Source organism: Aquarana catesbeiana, linkage group LG10 (assembly GCF_042186555.1).
Source record: "Aquarana catesbeiana isolate 2022-GZ linkage group LG10, ASM4218655v1, whole genome shotgun sequence".
NCBI lineage: Eukaryota > Metazoa > Chordata > Amphibia > Anura > Ranidae > Aquarana > Aquarana catesbeiana.
Genome location: NC_133333.1, coordinates 202846894 through 202867773, shown reverse-complemented (window position 1 = coordinate 202867773; position 20880 = coordinate 202846894). Strand labels below are relative to the sequence as shown.

Genomic DNA, 20880 nt, shown 5'->3' with positions numbered 1-20880 from the left:
ATTATTCTTCATAAATAGCTTTACAATTAATATAAGATGACTTTATTTTAAAAGAGATGTGTATAAGGGTTTAGACATTTTCTTTTTAACAATTATTTCTGAGCCTGCCTCACTTTCTACATCAGAGTCTCCTGAGCCTGAGCCACCACTTTCCTGTGCTTGTAAAAGTACCTGTTGTTGAGGTAAGGGTGGTGGTGCTGTGGGTGGGTGTGTGGGGTTACCTATAGCAAGAGTGGCTATTTGGATTATTTCCTTGTCATCCCCTGAAACCTTGCAAACAGGTATGCTAGGATAAAGGGGTGTGTAAACGGGTGGTAGAGGAAGTGGAAACACACTAACTGTTGTTGGGAGGAATGGGTTGGTAGGTGAGAGGTCAGAAACGTTAATCTTAGATTGTATGGAGGGTCGTTTTACCTTAGCCTCTAACAGGTGCAGTTGTTCTGCAGTAAAAGGCAAGAAAAAGGGTTTTTTATTTTCACTTTTCCTGATCCATTTAATTCTCTTCCTACCATTCCCCTTCCTATCCTCAGGTTCCGTGTAATACCAGTGAACAGCTACAATGAGCCAGTTTTCCCCTGCTTCCTTCATGTACTTCATGTCCCACTCGGGGTCTCCTGTGTACCATAGGAAAGCTTTCTTATCCCCCAAAGAGAGTCCCCTGACCATATCCATATGGAAGTGGTCATTTGCGCCTGTGTTCGGGAAGGGTGAGCTACTGTACATACTTTCAGTCCATCTGGACCGATTGTCTATGAAAGGATTTATCAAAAAATAATCTGTTCCGCATACTCTGGCCACATAGTCTTTACATGTCTCTCCGGGATTAGGTGGGGGGGTATTCTTTACTTTCTCCCTTACCCATTCTTAATTTGGTTACAAACAACTTATACAAACTTACCAAAGGGTCATTGTCTTACCTTACAAGACCCTCTTGCAATGTACAACAATAATATTAGCTCTAAACAATATTCTTATACAGTACAATACAATATTCTTATACAATATTCAGCGATAGAAAGGGAAAGCAAAAAGGTTTTGGTAGAATTCCACTGATCGTCCTGCTTTTTCCTTAAGAGCCTCTATTTTACTATATTCAAATCAGTCTCCCAAAGACTATTACTTTAATGTGCTTGCCAAAAGCACATGTGCATCCCAAAAGCACAGCGGTTTACAATTAACTTCTCTACAATTTTGCACTATCAGTCTCCCAAAGACTATTGCCTTAATGTGCTAGCCAAAAGCACGGCAGTTTGCAATTTTGCACTATACAAGGATGAGGTATTGTCAGAGCCACCGCTGTAAGGGTTAAATCTGCTTAGATGTTTGCACGATCAGTGAAACTTCTTGCGGCCCCCGGGAGACACTCAAATCAACACACACACACAGTCGGGTTGTTTCAATGAATGCTCAAATGTAATGACAGGTGAGCGAAAAGACAAAGAATATTGCACAAAGAAAAGGAGGGAGGGAGGGAGGACAGAGTTCATCACGTGAGGCATAATTCCTATATAAACATATAGCATCTCAGACATAATTTCAACTATTTATTGCTGACGTTTTGACTTTGTCTGAAGACATAATTTCAGAACCAGTTTTTACCAGACCTTATCTATCTCCTGTGGTCATCGTGACAAACAAGACCCTAAAATAAAGATATTCCTCTGTCAGCTATTTTAAAGTTTTAGTCATGTTAACTCTTTCTCACCCTTCAAGATGTATGGCTAAAGATTTTTTGGTCATATGTCTCTTCTGGGTCAGAGAAGTGCACTTAATTTTGGATTCCTGTAATCCAGAGTCAGCTGACAGCTGACATCACAGAGAGGTTCCAGACTCTGGAAGGATCCTGAGCATATTGTTGGGATCCACCAACCTGCCTGATTGACAGCTTGCTATGGCTCACAGCAAAGACAGATGGACCTGTTCCTTAACCAACCTGGAGCTCCAGTGAGCACTGGAATGGCAGAACAGAGAGTGGTGACTGCTCTGTGCTCAGAGCAGACCGAGAACTCAGCAATCAGCGGTTATGTGATCACTCAGTTTCTGGGTTTAGTGTCAACGTGGGACAGCTGCAGCATCCCTCCAACCCAGATAGCAAGCTACAAGTTTGAAAAATTACTTGCTAAACTATTGGTAGACTTACCAGGATTCACAAGTCTGTTGCAAAATTGCAGCAAGTCCGCATTGCATGACTCCAGATCAACTTTCTTTGTAAACATTCTGCAAGTCTGCTGCAAGTTCTGGTTCAGTTATTTGTGCATTAGTCATCCCACCACAGGGGATACTGTAACTTGCAGAGCTCTTGCTGTAGATTCACCACTGCAGCTTTGCTTTTGCTATAGATTAGCCACACAAATTTTCTACAAATTGGAAAAGTGTCAACTAGAATTTGTACTTGCCATGGAAAAAGTGCAGCAAGTTAAAAGACTTACACTTCAACACTGCCACAAATTAGTGGCAAGTTATCCTTGCTATCTGGGAAGGTGAGTATGTTTGTTTTTTTTTAATTCCCATACTTCTCCTTTAATTATCATAGTGACATACCCAGACGTGTGTTTGGGTGGCAGTTTAACAGCACCATGCAATGCACATTAAGGGCTACTGTGTTAGAAGCCTTACTAATTATGTCTATAGGTTATTATTCATGTATTCACTATGTATGAATCAGAAGGATCCTAATTGACTGATTGTCTCTATTTTTGTTTGTTGAGTTTAGAGATATACACAAGCAGGCTATAGAGTCTATCAAAGATGTCAAAAAAGGGTTAAAATCCTGCGCTTATCCTACTCTCCTTGTGAAGGGAAGTGTGACTATTGAAATGAAAAAATCAAACACAAAGATAAATAAATGAAAATATATAGATAAAGAAAAGCTGCAACCTAAAAGGTCCGAACCCCTAGAGTCTATCATTTTGGTTATGTTTAAAAAAACTGTAATCCTTTAGGTTTAAATGTTACAATCAAGGCTGTTCAGATAATATTCATCTTCCGTATTATGTTGTAGACACGGGCTAGAACAAAAACTCCCATTCTTAATTACATGGGTAAAGTGGGGTACACACTTAAAGTTTTCTTTTTCAGCCGGCAGGTTGAACTAAAAAAAAAAAACAAAAACTGACAGATTACTTCATCAAAACAAGCAATGTAGAGGCAACAATCTTTCCCGCTGAGACATTGTAGCCGTTGGCTGATTGAATGCTGATTTTCCAGCATGCCCTTTTAAAAAAAGCCAGTCCCACGACTGGCTCCTGTTGAACAGAGAGCTGTACACATTTCCCGTGTACACTGGGCTTTAGCCTGAGGGGGTCATAATGTTGTAGAATAGATTATTGAAATTTAAAGTGATCTTAAAGGTTAAATAAAACAAAAAAAAACACGTTTTACTTACCTGCTCTATGCTGTGGTTTTGTACAGAGCAGCCCCGATCCCCCTCTTCTCCGGTCCCCTGCTGGTGCTCCAGGCTCCTCCTGTTCTCTGAGTGCCCCCCATAGCAAGCGTGCTTGCTCCTGAGCCCTGTTCTGTGTGTTTATAAGACACATAGAGGGGGGGCTCGGGCCCATCCCCTTTTTCCTCCTCACTGGCTGTGATTGACAACAGCAGGAGTTTATGGCTCCCACTGCTATCTCTCAGTCAATGAGGAGGCAGAGACCTTACTGAGGGTTTTTTACCTTCATGCATAGAATGCATGAAATGCATGAAGGTAAAAAAAAAACCTACAGCCATTAGAACAACTTTAAACATATATAAAGTATGAATGTTATCTTCCCACTGTAATATTTCTTGATTGGGGCATTAATGTAAGAAAGAACTTTGCATATATAAATATAATATATAATAAAAATATAATATATAATAAAATATATTAGTACATGTACTTTTAGTTGATTCATATGATCTTGTAGTAACAAACTATTGTATCGAAGAGAGGAGGACTGTCCCCCCCCCTCTCTTTTACTAGTCAACTGGAAAAAGAGGTTAGAATTAGAATTTCAAAGAAGAAAAAATAAAATTAATAAATGTACATTTTATTACAGGTAAAAAGCTGTCAGCTGCAAAGGTTGTTGGTACTTCATTCATATAACTCTAGAGTTCTGAGCCCCACACGGCCGCGTTTTTTTCAAATTGTGACAGCGGATATGGGGAGAAGATCTCCTTCTAAATCGGATGGAACTTGTTTTTCTCCTAAAAACGGATGGAACATGTAACATGTTCCCAAAGGTGAACTTGTCCTTTAACATACTATTAGTACATTGGACAGATCCAAACCACAGAATGTGTGATTCTCTGCAAAACATAGCTATCCTCATATTTTATCCCTCTTAAAAACATTTAAAATAGAATAAAAATACGTATTAACCTGCCAGAAATCCAGTGTGTACCTAGCTCCCTGTTTGGGCTGAGAACACAAAGGGGGTGATTTACTAAAGGCAAATTTGGCTTTTCACTTTGCAAGAGAAGTTGCACCAGCCAAGAAAATTTGCCTCACTTTTTAGTGAATGAGGATGAAGATCTGCTGATTTTATCCAATCATGTGCAAGCAAAAATGCTGTTTTTTTTTTTTTTTTTTTCCTTGTATATGGTTGGGTATTTTTTGCAAACCGAAATTTCACCATAATTACTAAGCTCTTGAAAGGTTAACATCCTATTTATCTTTAGTAAACCAACCCCAAAGTCTATGTTGCACTGAAAACCTAATCAGCATTCTCAGTTCTGCCTGCTGAACTACAGAACCCCATCTATCCCCTAGCTCCCTCCTGTCCCAATCCACATGCATATGTTGATTTAATTTCCCAGCAAAACTATGCTGCTGCCTGGATTTTAAAGCACCTGCCCACACATCATATGTGGGGAATGGGTACTTGTGAGGTGTGGTCCTGGGAGATGCAAGTCTATGTCATTAGAAATTAATCTTCCAGCAGCTACCCCTGCAAACATGTTATAAACTTGGAAATTATGTCATAGATGCTTTTTGCTATTGGAACAAGGTTAAAACAGTAATAATATACTGGGACATGCAATAGAGAGGAAGATTGAGGTTTGGGGTTAATGGACATACACTTTAAGCAAGCCCATATAATGTGGTTAGTTAGTTAAGCAATAAATCACAGAAAGCATTAAAATTCACCTAAAACCAACATTACATTCTGACTTCTTACATACGGTAATTTAGGATCTTCATTGTTAAAATATCTCTATCATAATTCCTAGGAGGGCTCAAATTTTTATGGCTTTGCAGAACAAAACTCTGGTGTCACCCTCTACAATTTATATTGAGCAAATAATTGCAGCGTTCATCTGTGTAAAGTAAAAGTAAGTTCTTTATTGTATCATTGTGGGACAGAACGGAGGCACAAATTAATGGAGCAAAATTAGCAAATTATCTCTGTGCCACAGAAAACATCAGTCTCTCACCCCTAGAGCTGCTGTAATATAACCACCCAAATAGGGTGTACGAGATATTTTTTATTTTATTTATTTATTTCAGATAATTATATAGCGCCGTCAATTTACGCAGTGCTTTACATATACATTGACATCAGTCCCTACTCTCAAGGAGCTTACAATCTAAGGTCCCTAACTCACATTCATACATACTAGGGACAATTTAGACAGGATCCGATTAACCTACCAGCATGTCTTTGGAGTGTGGGAGGAAACCGGAGTACCCGGAGAAAACCCACGCAGGCACAGGGAGAACATGCAAACTCCAGGCAGGTAGTGTCGTGGTTGGGATTCGAACCAGCGACCCTTCTTACTGCTAGGCAAAAGTGTTATCCACTACACCACTGTGCCGATATTAATTATTTTTCCAAATTATTGAAGGGTAATCTCATTTATGGAGTCTCCAAGAAAGAAGAAGCCCGCCAGAGGGTTTAAACCATCAGTGCCTCTGTAATTCCAGGTTTGGGTGGCATTGGTCTTTAACTGCATAAAATATCCGGAAACTGTGAATAAATTATCGTTTTAGGTATCTTTGAAGAGTGTATAACTTACCTCCTGAAATAGTCAACATGGCACTCAGTGAAAATAATCCTACTGCGAAGAAATTCATTGTGTTGAAAGAACTGGAATATTATGGTGGAAAGCTGATGTTTGGATAGACTTGTCTTTTTATAAGTATGGGAAAGGGATCCTCCTATACACAAGGTGGGGTCTGAGAATGTTCTACTATAACATATTTTAAGAGGTTTTATGTATGATTAATGACATACTATACTATAGATGAAATAATCTGCAGCTTGCAGATTTTGTTTATGAACAGTGTGCCCTACCATTCATCTCACCTAAGTGATTCATCACAATTAGTCAGTAACAATGTTATACTATGAAATTATACCCAAAACAGGGATTATGTATAAGTATTCTTAATCTTCTTCTGTGACACCCTGAAAGTCTTTAAATCATATTCAAATATAAGTGGTGTGAATCAAGTTAAAGTTCAGATCCACGGAAAATGCGGGTCGTATTTGGACTCCTGTTGGCTCTTCAAATCAGTCCAAAACATCAACAGAGAGTCTTTTAAAATTCACAACATGGAAATTAGTGTAGTTTTGTAAACCAGTTTATTGTTGCTTTTAGCTTAACCTCCCTGGCGGTTTTACTGAGTGTGGCTCGGGGTTAAATTTCAGTACCATTAGCGGTAACCCCGACTACACTTGAGATGGCATTGCAGGATCCTGGTGCAGGTTACTTACCTTGTCCCCAGGATCCTGCAATGTCCCCCCGCTGTGTCCGCTGGCTCTGTCCTCTGCTCCAATGTCCTGTGTTCCGGGCTCCGTTCCCTGCAAGCGCCGCGATGCACGGGGGCGGAGCCCGGGGGCAAAGTAAAAAAATTTTAATACATACAGTACACTGTAATCTTACAGATTACATTACTGTATGAAATTATTTCACATCCCTTTCGTCCCTAGTGCTTTGTCCAATGCCATGCATGCAGTTTTATATTATATATACTGTTTTTTCTGCCTGGAAACTGGAGATTGTCCATAGCAACCAAAAAGTGTCCCTTTACGTCAAAAGTGGTTTTAGACCAGCTAGAAAACAGTGATAGTAAATTGGAACACTTGCAGAATTGAGCGATAGTGAATCATAGGGAAATTAATTTTATTATTATTATATTATTATTTTTTTATAATTATTTATATTTATTTATTATATTATAATTTATGATTTTGTGTTTCAAACTTCATCATACCCGGGATATCTACTAGACTCTTGTTTGGACAGATTTAAGTGTGTTATTGCTAAGAATTACAGGCCTACAATATAAAACGCCAAATTTCTATGCAAAATAATTTTACCGCTTTGAGACGCAAAAATCTGACATAATCATACCACCAGGGAGGCTACAACTGAATTCAAAGTAGAGTTCCAGCTTTTTTTTTGTTTTTTCTTTTAAACCCCCCATGTTGTTTGCACCTAACCCTTTATCAAGCGGCATTATTATCTAGTGTAGGTTTTTTAAATGTTAGTTATGTTTAAATGCTCACTTAGTAGTCCCCACCGAGCACGCTCCCATCTTGAGTGTAGGCAGCTGAAGCCCACTAGTATGTTCTTCCGGGATATGGTGCTGCTGGCTACTCAGCATGCACCTCCCATTTGCGCGCATGTGCAAAAACAACATAGCGATGCCACAAGCGGCGGCGGCTTGTTGTCTCCTGGGATTGATGACAATCATATCCCAGGAGCCATTGTGCTGCTGGACCTGATGTAAATGCCTGGAACTATGCTTTAAGGCAAACAGCTGAAAGTCCTGTCTGCACCTTTCATTGGTCATCCATTCATAGATTGCATTTCATTTATGGAAGCTATGGTACAGAATCTATGAATGGAGGAGGGGCACAGAAAGGGTTGGCATAGTTGGCACTCTTGATGAGTGTATATCACAGGTCCCCAGAACACCATCACTACAGGGTTATTGGGGTGATCAGAGGACTGAAAACTTCAACTAAAACCTTAGCTAACAGCACAAGGGACAGTTCTCATTGACTGTAAGTAACGGACCTTTTGCTGATTTTTAAAAAAAATACTTTAGCCGGGTGGTTGGCTAAGAATGGAAAGTAAGAGAAACACTGGCTGCAGCTGCTGTCTGTAGTTGCTGCCCTGCGGTGCTGAACTTATAACAGCTGTATTAGCAAGAGGAGGGAGCTGCTGAGCAGGAAGAGTACAATAGACTGAGTCAGGCAACACTGCACGGTGGGATATGTAGTTCAGAGGAGAAAGATTCCGCTCTAATCAAGAGCTTTTGAACTGCATTTCCCAGAGGGAGATTGCCAAAGGAGGGGAAAAAGATGCATTTTTTCAGGCTCTTTTGGACAGTTTCCTCTTGCTGTGAGGGAGCCTGGAGAGTGCACATCGCTGTTCAGTATGAACCATCACTGTGGCATATAAGCGGCCTGAGTGGGATCTAGTGCTCTGAGTTTGGGGGTGCTGACAGCCAGAGTGCAGAGCAGAGAGTGGACTAATAGCTGTGTTGACTGGATGGTGAGCTGCTATATAGCTGGTACTGGTAAGCTGCTGCTGTGGGGACTTAAAATCCACTGCTAAAGAGACTGAGCCCTTTAGGAACTGACCATACAGCCAACTTGTAGCCTTACTGCTGCCTGCCAGCTTGACTAGGACTATTCTCATGTGCACCAACAATTCAGCTGGGCCCCAACGCTAGCCGGCTGAAGAGTTAATACCACACGGAGCTGCTACATGGACCTTCACCTATTGCTTATGCTAAGAGGTACCTGTCAGAGAACATTGCACCATATCCTAGCCATTCTCCTAGAATCCACTCTAGACTAGTTATAGTATTACTATTCACATTGCAGTTAATGCTTACGTGCACTTTTTTTGCTCACTTTGCTGGTTCATGAGTTAATCCCAGTCTAGTGGTACAGAACTCTATTCTAAGTTACTTTGACATAGTGATTATACTGTTTAGTGGACCATGTCTGCTCCTGTGTGTTCATTCATTTTCAAACCACTATTTTTCCAAGGGCTTATTCACACATGTGATGACAGGTGTTTTACTGCTTTGTAAAACACCAGTCACCGCAAGGATACATAGAAAAAAAAATGTTTTGTGTACGTCCTATTCACACTGCAACGAAGACCAGAACTGTGCTGCAGCCTGCTGCAATAAAATACTGATATGCTGCATTTTATTTATCCACCCTACACAGAATTGCATGGCACTGTAGAGTAGTGCAGCACATCACGCTACTGTACAGCAACATCAATGAAGTGTACTTTTCTACACTTCAAATAACGTCTGTACAAGAAAAAAGGGAGCTACTCCAGGTGTTTTCACAGTTGTGGCCAGGAGGGCACCATCCTTCATACATGGTGGACATGTAGCAAAGTCAGGCGGTTCTGGATCACCCAAGTGAACCTAACAAAGTCTCCACAGCAGGCTCTTCTGAGGAAGACGGTGGAGGGGACACTGGGACAACTAATTGCAATCATCTTTATGGCAGCTAGGATATCCATAGGGAGATCCTGGAGGTCGCCTATAACCCCTTTTGATTTTTTGAAGGCAAAATTGACATGGATCATGATCAATGAACGTATGGTGGCTATCTACCAGGACAAGCTTGCCCACTTTGAGAAAACATGGACTCCATGGATACCTATCAGAATCCATCTGATCTGGAGGGAGAGACACTAGCACCCTGTATAGCAGGGCCATAGCCTGGCAAATAGACACTACCACTTTCTTCCTGTCTTTTCCCATCTCCTTCTCTATGGGTTTTTCTCTTATCTTACCTAATTCTTCCTCCCTCCCCCTCTGTTTTTTTTCTTCTCCCACACAACATCTTTCCTTCTCCATTTTTTCTACAAGATGGATTAACCTTTAACCCATTTTTGGTCCGGAGCGACTTGGTCAATAAATATAAAGTGGAAGGGCTCGCATGAGTCCAAGTAAGGGAACAGGCAGCAGTTAATATGTTCAAAATTCAGCACAAAATGCCCTGTGCATATTAATTCTTCACACTTACTTTATTTCATATTACGCAATAGCCCCCCCTGTTGGGGATGATGCAAATAATACTCAGGTTCACGGACTACTATTCGGATTTTAGTGCCGATCAGTGCCCACAACAGTGCCAATCAGTGCCCAAAAAGTGCCAATAAGTGCCCCATCAGTAATGCCTGTCAGTGCCCCATCAAAGTGCCATTTAGTGCCACTTAGTTATGCCTGTCAGTAGCTCCTCGTCAGTGCTGCCTATCCAGTGCCGCCTATCAGTGCCCATCAGTGCCGCCTATCAGTGCCCATCAGTTCTGCCTATTAGTGCCGTCAGTGCTGCCTATCAGTGCTGCCTATCAGTGCCCATCAGTTTGTTTTTCAAAATTGTCGGTCTTTTTTAGTATATAGCGCAAAAATTAAAAACTGCAGAGGTGATCAAATACCCCCAAAAGAAAGCTATATTTGTGGAAAGAAAATGATAAAAATTGAGTTTGAGTACAGTGTTGCATGACCATGCAATTGTCATTCAAAATGGGACAGCGCTGAAAGCTAAAAATTGTCCTGGGCAGGAAGGGGGAAAGTGCCTGGTATTGAAGTGGTTAAGTCAATTTACCACTAAACGGTCTTGGGGCTAATTCACAGCCAAGTTAAAGGTATCTATGTCCATGTTCTTATAAGTGCTTGCAGTAAATTTAATTCAACCAGGTGTGTTTTGTTTGTTGCTATTATATTGTTTGTCACTTTTTACTAGCCTACGCTGTTAAAAGAATTATCATGTCTTACAACTCTTGCAGTTCTTCAGAATACAGATGGGCTTTATGTTCGGGTGGAACATGAGTTCGACTCGAACATTAGCAGTTCGCCCGTTCGCCGAACAGTGAACAATTGGGGTTGTTCGCGGCAAATTCAAAAGCCACGAAACAGCCTTTAAAAGTCTATGGGAGAAATCAAAAGTGCTAATTTTAAAGGCTTATATGCAAGTTATTGTCATAAAAAGTGTTTGGGGACCTGGGTCCTGCCCCAGGGGACATGGATCAATGCAAAAAAAAGTTTTAAAAACTGACGTTTTTTCGGGAGCAGTGATTTTAATCATGCTTAAAGTGAAACAATAAAAGTGTAATATTCCTTCTTGGGGGGACCCCACGCCATTGTCAATGACACTTTTATTATCAATGAACTTTTATGTGTATTGCCGGACCGACAATTCATTATAGCTGGCGCAAGCGATAGTAGTTTTACATGACTTTTTTTCTTTTAGAAATGTCATTTTTCTGTCAGACTGTTCTAAACATGGGAAACATGCGCCCCTTTACAGGCATACTATACACTTTAAGCATTATTAAAATCACTGCTCCCGAAAAAACATCCGTTTTTAAAACTTCTTTTTGCATTGATCCATGTCCCCTGGGGCAGGACCCAGGTCCCCAAACACTTTTTATGACAATAACTTGCATATAAGCCTTTAAATTGAGCACTTTTGATTATTCATGTTCGTGTCCCATAGACTTTAACGGTGTTCGCGTGTTCGAACAAACTTTTTGCCTGTTCGCATGTTCTGGATGCGAACCGAACTGGGGGGTGTTCGGCTCATCCCTACTTCAGAACTAAAAAAACCCAAGAAAGCCTAAGGCCTCTATGAATCAGCAGTTTGTTTGTGCGTCTGGAGCCCCCAGGTGCTGCATGCAGGCTGCCTATGTAAGTCTATGGTAACACAGTGGCTCATGCTAATTTGACTTGCATGCGGTTGGGGGTAAGCGACCATGAACGCAGACAATGTGCGTTCAGGAACGCTCACCCACACCCGCATGCAAGCCAAATTAGGACTAGCCACTGCTTCCCCATAGACTTACATAAGCTTCCTGCACACAGCATGCGGTGGCTCTAACCGCATAAACAAAGGGCTGATTCACAGTGTACAGGCTCCAGTGCCGTGTGTATGAGGCCTTACAGTACATGTAAGTCCTAACTGCATTACATTTAGTTTTCTAAAAGACTGTCAAGACTATCAAACAATTGCTGCTGACTTGTCCATCAGTATAGTCTTTTGCAATCTGTATTGGGAGAGCACGTGACAAGGTGACAATGCAGTGGAAAATTGAAAAACAGCATCAAGGCTTTGTTAGACATAACAGGGAGTTTATGAACAAGGACTTTCATGACCAGGTCACTGGGTATTAAACATGTGCATTTTGTTTCATTCTGAATTGAAATTCAGATAAATTTTTCGTTATTCGGAAATTCGGATACATTACAATAGTAATGAATTTAAACAAATCTGAAATAATGAATCAAAATTTCGGACGAAATTCGAATTCAAATAGTTTTTGAATAGAATTTGAATTTCTGAAAAGAATAAAATAGAATAGAAAATAAAGGAATAGAATAGAAAAGAATAGAATAGAATAGAAAAGAATAGAATAGAAAATAAAAGAACATAATATAATAGAGTAAAACACAACAGAATACAAAATAAAAGAATAGAAAAAAATAGAATAGAGTAAAACAGAACAAAATAGAATAGTAAATAAAAGAACAGAATAAAATAGAATAGAAAATATAGAAATAGAATAGAATAAAAAATAGTATAAAATTGAATAAAATAAAAAGAATATATCTACTGTATCTTCTGACATTGGAATTTCAAATAGAATAAATTTGAATAGAATAGAAAATAAAAGAATATAACAATTTCACTAAATTTGAATAAAATTAATTTGAATTTGAATAGAATAGAAAAAAATAACTTAGAATAGAAAATAATAGAATTGACTAGAATAGAAAAGAATAGAATAGGAATAGAAAAAACAATAGAATAGAATGGAAAGTATATAACCATCTTCCAAAATTCTAATTTTAAATAGAACACACTTGAATTTGAATAGAATAGAAAAGAATAGACTAGAATAGAAAATAATAGAATAGAATAAACAATAAAAAGAATATAACAATTATAACCGTTTTCTGAAATTTGAATTTCAAAAAGGATAAATTCAAATTCAATTAGAATAGAAAAGAATTGAATATAATAGAAAAGAAAAGAATAGAAAAGAAAACAAACGCTTTGAATAGAAAAAACAATAGCATGGAATGGAAAGAATATAACCATCTTCCAAAATTTGAATTTCAAATAGAATAAATTTGATTTCAAATGCCATTCGAATGGAATTCGAAAAATTGGAATCGATTAGAATAAACAAAACTGATTTTGAAAACAAATTCATCTAATTTAACTAAACAAATTTATGTAAATAAGGGATCGAAATGAAACAAAATACATTTTTCCTTCTGCACATGTCTACCAGGTATTCTTTTAATGAAAGCTGCAGATTTAAACATTGAAAGTCCCCAGTCTTTTGTAGTTTGTATGTTCATGTACCAAAAACAGCAATGCTAACTACTGCACTGCTACCCTGTTTCCCCGAAAATAAGACCTAGCGTGATTGTCAGTGATGGCTGCAATATAAGCCCTACCCTGTTTCCCCGAAAATAAGCCCTACCCTGAAAATAAGACCTACAAGGACTTCAACTAGGGCTTATTTGGGGGGTAGGGCTTATATTGCAGCCATCACTGACAATCACGCTAGGTCTTATTTTTGGGGAAACAGGGTATGTGGCTCATGTCCCAATGGCATGTTCCCCCAAGGCACGTGTCCCACCTTTCTTGCAGGCTGCTCCAGGTTCCCACACCACAACCGCCAATAATGTTTTTAAATACAAAGTTCTGTGTCTGCAGTTCCATTCACACCGCAGCAGCTGACAGGCCTCAGATACCACAGCAGGTAAGATTTATTTGGAACCAACCACTGTATCAAATATTTACTTGAAAATGGATTACCCTTCTATTTTTTTAACCACTTGAGATTTTCCCCCCTTCATAACTAGAGCCTTTTTTTGCTATCAAGCACTGCACTAATTTAGCTGGCGATTGCGCTTTCATGCAACACTGTACGCAAATGAAATTTATAGGATTTTTTACACACAAAAGGAGCTTTCTTTTGGTGGTATTTGATCACTGGGTTTTTTATTCTTTATTATATACGTGAAAAAAGACCACAAACTTTGGAAAATTATATTTTCTACTTTCTGTTATAAAACATATTAAAAAAAAATAAAACTTCTTCAAAAATTTAGGCCAAAATGTATTCTGCTACATGTCTTTGGTAACTGGTTACCGGTAACAGTAATCCATAGGAGGAGCGTGCTGTGTGTCCGAGCGGGTGTGCTGCACGCCCCTAACCTGGAAGAGGCTCAGTCATGTGTATATATATTATATATATATATATATATATATATATATATATATATATATATATATATATATATATATATATATATATATATATATATATATAATGTGTGTGACTGAGCCTGCCCACTGTCCACGCCACAGTATATCTACAAAAGCAGAGCAGCAAGCGGTTACATTGTTTTAATGAATGTTGTTTAAATAATAAAAAGATGGTTTTTATACATCGTTGTGGTATAATGTGTTGACACCTTTGAAATCCAACTTTCTTTGTATCTTGTATATTTGTATAATATTGGATGTGGTGCCCTTGGATTTTCCACTACCAGCTTACCTGTGTACATATTTCATTTTTCAACAGAATAAGTTATCCTGCAGATGTTTCACTCAGAGTGTCGAAACTAACTATTTACCACTGGCAGGGGTGCTTTCAATGATCAGCTTTTATTTAATTATGTAAAACCTTTATCCCAAAAGGAAAAAAAAAAACAGTTGTTGTGTTAACTGGACTTTGGTTTCAATTTGTTTAGTCTAACAAAATCTGAAACCTGCGACCTCTGCCTGCTGCTATGACATCACCAGTCCCACTCTAATCAACCTGTTAAGAAAAGAGCCACCCGTATAACAAGTGAAGGGGCGGGAGAAGCTTGTCCGGCGCTGTCCTCTGTTCCAACTGATGCTAGAGGCAAAACCTCCCACCATGAGACCCTCCACCAATGAGGTAAGGCCTATTTTCCTTAAAACACCATTATATTAACCCGTATGTTATCACAGCCTAGACAGTCAAACCCAGTCATGTAGGCCTTCTGCTTCTGCTGTGCCTGCAGCTCCTGGCCTGTAGCTATATATTACATTTTTTTGCTTTTGGGTTTACTATAGCTTTAATTTTATCTAAAAATAAATATTGCTATAAAACACCTTTCACACTGTGCCACCACTGGCGTTAGCGGTAAAGCAGTGCTATTTTTAGCGCCGCTTTCCGTCGTTTTAGCAGCGCTATTCGGACGTTAGCGGGGCGATTTTAACCCCCCGCTAACGGCCGAAAAGGGGTTAAATCCAACCACAAAAACGCCGCCGGAGCGGTGTTTTGCCGGTGGTATTGCAGCGCTGCCCCTTTGATTTCAATGGGGAGCAGTGGTGGAGGAGCGGTGAGTTCACCGCTCCTTCACCGCTCCAAAGAAGCTGCTGGCAGGGCTTTTTCTGACCCCCTGCCAGAGCACTGCTCCAGTGTGAAAGCCCTCAGGCTTTCACACTGGAGTGAATGGAGCAGCTGTTTTAGGGCGGTTTGCAGGTGCTATTTTTAACGCTATAGCGCCTGCACAACGCTCCAGTGTGAAAGGGCTCTAAGGCTAGGGGTGAATAATGAACATATACAGTATCTCACAAAAGTGAGTACACCCCTCACATTTTTTAAAAAGCCCTAGTGTGCATGGACACATTGGCTAACATGGAGGGAAGTTACTAGGCAGAAAAAATAAGAGCTTAAAAGCCTGTAGGAGCAGCTTCTTTGAGCTCCTTTGAGTTGCAGTGTGCATGAGCCCTAAGACTTTCATTGAGGTGTATTCATCTTTGCAACATGGTCTTTAATTTATTAGGAAAAATACTTTTTTGTGTGTGCAAATAAACAAATCTTGGTTGCAATCAATGGCCAGCATTTGTGGGAGTATTTTGTAGTATAGTGTCCCATAGAAAATGTTGATTCTGAAAGTAAAGTAAAGGTTTTCTGACAAATCTGTTGGGGTGTTTTCAATTATGCTGAGCACTGTGTGTGTGTATATATATATATATATATATATATATATATACAGTTGTGCTCATACGTTTACATACCCTGGCAGAATTTATGATTTCTTGGCCATTTTTCAGAGAATATGAGTGATGACACAACAACTTTTCTTTCACTCATGATTAGTGTTTGCCTGAAGCCATTTATTATCAATCAACTGTGTTTACTCTTTTTAAATCATAATCACAACACAATCTACCCAAACGACCCTGATCAAAAGTTTACATATCCCAGTTCTTAATACCGTGTATTGCCCCCTTTAACACCAATGACAGCTTGAAGTCTTTTGTGGTACCTGTATTTGTGAATGAGGCTCTTTATCTCCTCAGATGGTAAAGCTGCCCATTCCTCTTGGCAAAAGGCCTCCAGTTCCTGTAAATTCTTGGGCTGTCTTGCATGAACTGCACGTTTGAGATCTCCCCAGAGTGGCTCAATGATATTGAGGTCAGGAGACTGAGATGGCCACTCCAGAACCTTCACTTTATTCTGCTGTAGCCCATGTCAGGTCGATTTGGCCTTGTGTTTTGGATCATTGTCATGTTGGAATGTCCAAGTATGTTCCAAGTGCAGCTTCCTGGCTGATGAATACAAATGTTCCTCCAGTAATTTTTGATAACATACTGCATTCATCTTGCCATCAATTTTGACTAAATTTCCTGTTCCTTTGTAGCTCGCGCATCCTGAAAACATGAGCGATCCACCTCCGTGTTTCACAGTAGGAATGGTGTACCTTTCATTATAGGCCTTGTTGATTCCTCTCCAAATGTAGCGTTTATGGTTGTGGCCTAAAAAGCTCAATTTTGGTCTCATCACTCCAAATTACTTTGTGGCAGAAGGTTTGAGGCTTGTCTATGTGCTGTTTGGCATATTGTAAGTGGGATGTTGTGGCATTTGCGTAGTAATGGCTTTCTTCTGGCGACTCGACCATGCAGCCCATCTTTCTTCAAGTGCCTCCTTATTGTGCATCTTGAAGAAACCACACCACATGTTTTCAGAGAGTCCTGTATTTCACCTGAAGTTATTTGTGGGGTTTTTCTTTGCATCCTGAACAATTTTCCTGGCAGTTGTGACTGAAATCTTAGTTGGTCTACCTGACCGTGGTTTGGTTTTAACAGAACCCCTCATTTTCCAATTCTTGATTTGAGTTTGGCATTCTCAATTCCTGTTTTATACAGTTCAACTACCTTTTCCCGCAGATCCTTTGACAATTCTTTTGCTTTCCCCATGACTCAGAATCCAGAAACGTCATTGCAGCACTGGATGAAAGATGCAAGGGTCTGTCGGGAGTCCAGAAACTCATTGACCTTTTATACACAGGCACTAATTACAAGCAAACAGATCACAGGTGAGGATGGTTACCTTTAATAGCCATTCAATTCCCTTTGTGTCAACTTGTGTGCATGTTATCAGGCCAAAATCACCAGGGTATGTAAACTTTTGATCAGGGTAATTTGGGTAGTTTCTGCTGCCATTATGATTTAAAAAGAGTAAACACACTTGATTGATAATACATGGCTTCAGCCAATCACTAACCATGAGTGAAAGAAATGTTTTTGTGTTATCATTCATATGCTCTGAAAAATAGCCAAGAAATCATAAATTCTGCCAGGGTATGTAAACTTATGAGCATATATATATATATATACACAGTAGCTCACAAAAGTGAGTACACCTCTCACATTTCTATGTACAAAATAAAACTTTATAGAAAGAATGTCATATAAACTGTATGCGATAAAAATACCCAACTAGGGGTTCACGCATATACAGTATCTCACAAAAGTGAGTACACCCCTGGACATTTTTGTCAATATTTTATTATATCTTTTCATGTGACAACACTGAAGAAATTACACTTTGCTACAATGTAAAGTAGTGAGTGTAAAGCTTGTATAACAGTGTAAATTTCCAGTCCCCTCAAAATAACTCAACACACAGCCATTAATGTCTAAACCGCTGGAAACAAAAGTGAGTACACCCCTAAGTGAGAGTGTCCAATTTGGGCCCAATTAGCCATTTTCCCTCTCCAGTGTCATATGACTCGTTATTGTCACAAGGTCTGATGTGTGAATGGGAAGCAGGTGTGTTAAATTTGGTGTTATCACTCTAACTCTCCCATACTGGTCACTGGAAATTCAACATGACACCTCATGGCAAAGAACTCTCTGAGGATCTGAAAAAAAGAATTTCGGCTCTACATAAAGATGGCCTAGGCTATAAGAAGATTGCCAAGACCCTGAAACTGATCTGCGGCACAGTGGCCAAGACCATACAGTGGTTTAACAGGACAGTTTCCCCTGAAAACTGGCCTTGCCATGGTCGACCAAAGAGGTTGAGTGCACGTGCTCAGCGTCATATCCAGAGGTTGTCTTTGGGAAATAGACATATGAGTGCTGCCAGCATTGCAGCAGAGGTTGAAGGGGTGGGGGGTCACCCTGTCAGTGCTCAGACCATACACCACACACTGCATCAAATTGATCTGCATGGCTGTAGTCCCAAGAGGGAAGCCTCGTCTAAAGATGAAGCACAAGAAAGCTTGCAAACAGTTTGATGAAGACAAGCAGACTAGAGACATGGATCCAGGTCCTGTGGTCTGATGAGACCAAGATAAACTTATTTGGTTCAGATGGTGTCAAGCGTGTGTGGTGGCAACCAGGTGAGGAGTACAAAGACAAGTATGTCTTGCCTACAGTCAAGCATGGTGGTGGGAGTGTCATGGTCTGGGGCTGCATGAGTGCTGCTGGCACTGGGGAGCTACAGTTCATTGAGGGAACCATGAATGCCAACATGTACTGTGACATACTGAAGCAGAGCATGATCCCCTCCCTTCAGAGTCTGGGCTGCAGGGCAGTATTCCAACATGATAACAACCCCAAACACACATCCAAGACGACCACTGCTTTGCTAAAGAAGCTGAGGGTAAAGGTGATGGACTGGCCAAGCATGTCTCCAGACCTAAACCCTATTGAGCATCTGTGTAGCATCTTCAAACAGAAGGTGGAGGAGTGCAAGGTCTCTAACATCCACCAGCTCCGTGATGTCGTCATGGAGGAGTGGAAGAGGACTCCAGTGGCAACCTGTGAAGCTCTGGTGAACTCCATGCCCAAGAGGGTTAAGGCAGTGCTGGAAAATAATGGTGGCCACAAAAAATACTGTATTGACACTTTGGGCCCAATTTGGACATTTTCCCTTAGGAGTGTACTCGCGTTTGTTTCCAGTGGTTTAGACATTAATGGCTGTATGTTGAGTTGAGTTATTTTGAGTGGACAGCAAATTTACACTGTTATACAAGCTGTACACTCACTACTTTACATTGTAGCAAAGTGTCATTTCTTCAGTGTTGTCACATGAAAGATATAATAAAATATTTACAAAAATGTGAGGGGTGTACTCACTTTTTGTGAGATACTGTACATATTTTTTTCTCCCTAGCATGGAAAGAGTTGTCCTGAAGTGAAAAGATTAAAATCCAGGCACAGAAATATATCTCCTGTCTTTGCTCTACTGACAAGCATAGGTGTTGCTTAAAGGTAGATGGGTTCATGCTGTAATTGAGGGTGTGTATACATATTATTACCCAATAATTTTGCTGTCAAGTATCCTCATTTACTTCTTAGATATAACAAAGCAATAAACCATGGAGATAAATGATAATTGTATCTAAGTCATGTTAGAACACAGGTGGGACTGTAGGATTGTTTTACCTTGCTAAGTAGTACATAATGGCCTTTTTTCAAAGGTTCATACATTTCAGTTTTGTCTGTGTGCTTAGTCACCCACTGACTTCTTACACTTCTGGGGCTCTATTGCTTTGGGGTATAATAAGTACCTAAGTGTCTTTTTAAAATATTTACTCTGTTATGGTATTATCTTCACTTCTTTTCAGTCTATGGCTAAATCTAAAGTAAAAACTGAGTTGTCAATCATCAGTTCGTTTGTTAGCACTGTAGTAAATGACATATGTGTTGTAGCTTGTTTTATAATGCTGAAAAAGTAAATATGTTTGGTTTTATAGTATTAGCTGGATCTTGGTTACAGTTCAGAGCATGTGATAAAAAAAAAAAAAAGCCCTCAAATGTAGCAACTGTGGTATGTTGTTAACTAACAGCACTAAAGCATGTAAAGTACCATAATAATTGTAATCATAATGATTAATTATTATTATTTAATATACAGGCAGTCCCTGAGTTGCAAACACCCGACTTACAAACGACTCCTACTTACAAACTAAGGAAGACAACAGAAAGTGAGAGGAAATCTACCCCATGGAAGGGAAATTCACTCCTGTAATGCCGCGTACACACACTCGGACATTCCGACAACAAAATCCATGTTTTTTTTTCCGACGGATGTTGGCTCGAACTTGTCTTGCATACACACGTTCGCACAAATGTTGTCGGAAATTCCGAACTTCAAGAACGCGGTGACATACAACATGTACGACGAACCGAGAAAAATGAAGTTTAATAGCCAGTGCGGCTCTTCTGCTTGATTCCGAGCATGCGTGGAATTTAGTGCATCGGAATTGTCTACATACGCTTGAAATTTCCAACAACGGATTTTGTTGTTGGAAAATTTGAGATCCAGCTCTCAAATTTTTGTTGTCGGAAATTCCGACAACAAATGTCCGATGGAGCCTACACACAGTTGGAATTTCCGACAACAAGCTCCCATCGAACATTAGTTGTCGGAAATTCCGAGCGTGTGTACGCGGCATAAGAGTTATTATGGGAAAAAGGTGACTCCACTGAAGCTTTATCACCAATCCTTGCTTCCACAACAACCCAAAATTCTCAAAATTCAATTGTCACAGGGACAGAAAGTGAGGTGAAATCTTCTGAAGGGGCACAGACAGCAAAACAAACATTATAGGAGTGTTAACCCTTCCCTATG

General features: G+C 39.8%; 1 protein-coding gene and 1 long non-coding RNA gene across 3 annotated transcripts in view; one reads left to right on the top strand and one right to left on the bottom strand.

Moving 5' to 3' along the window:
- The window catches only part of LOC141111113 (lymphocyte antigen 6E-like), a 14957-nt gene extending 8908 nt beyond the window's left edge, over nucleotides 1–6049 (bottom strand). Inside the window, exon 1 of the mRNA XM_073603130.1 lies at nucleotides 5992–6049. Coding sequence (XP_073459231.1) covers nucleotides 5992–6049 — 58 coding nt within the window. The remainder of the gene's footprint in view (nucleotides 1–5991) is intronic.
- LOC141111114 (uncharacterized) overlaps nucleotides 1–20880 on the top strand; it is a 24076-nt gene extending 3196 nt beyond the window's left edge. Inside the window, exons 2-3 of one of the 2 annotated variants that reach the window (XR_012236384.1) lie at nucleotides 14732–14922; nucleotides 20164–20880. This is a non-coding gene — a long non-coding RNA (uncharacterized lncRNA). Of the gene's footprint in view, nucleotides 1–14731; nucleotides 14923–17220; nucleotides 17407–20163 lie in introns of those variants that run through there. The other variant, XR_012236383.1, reaches the window with a different exon arrangement.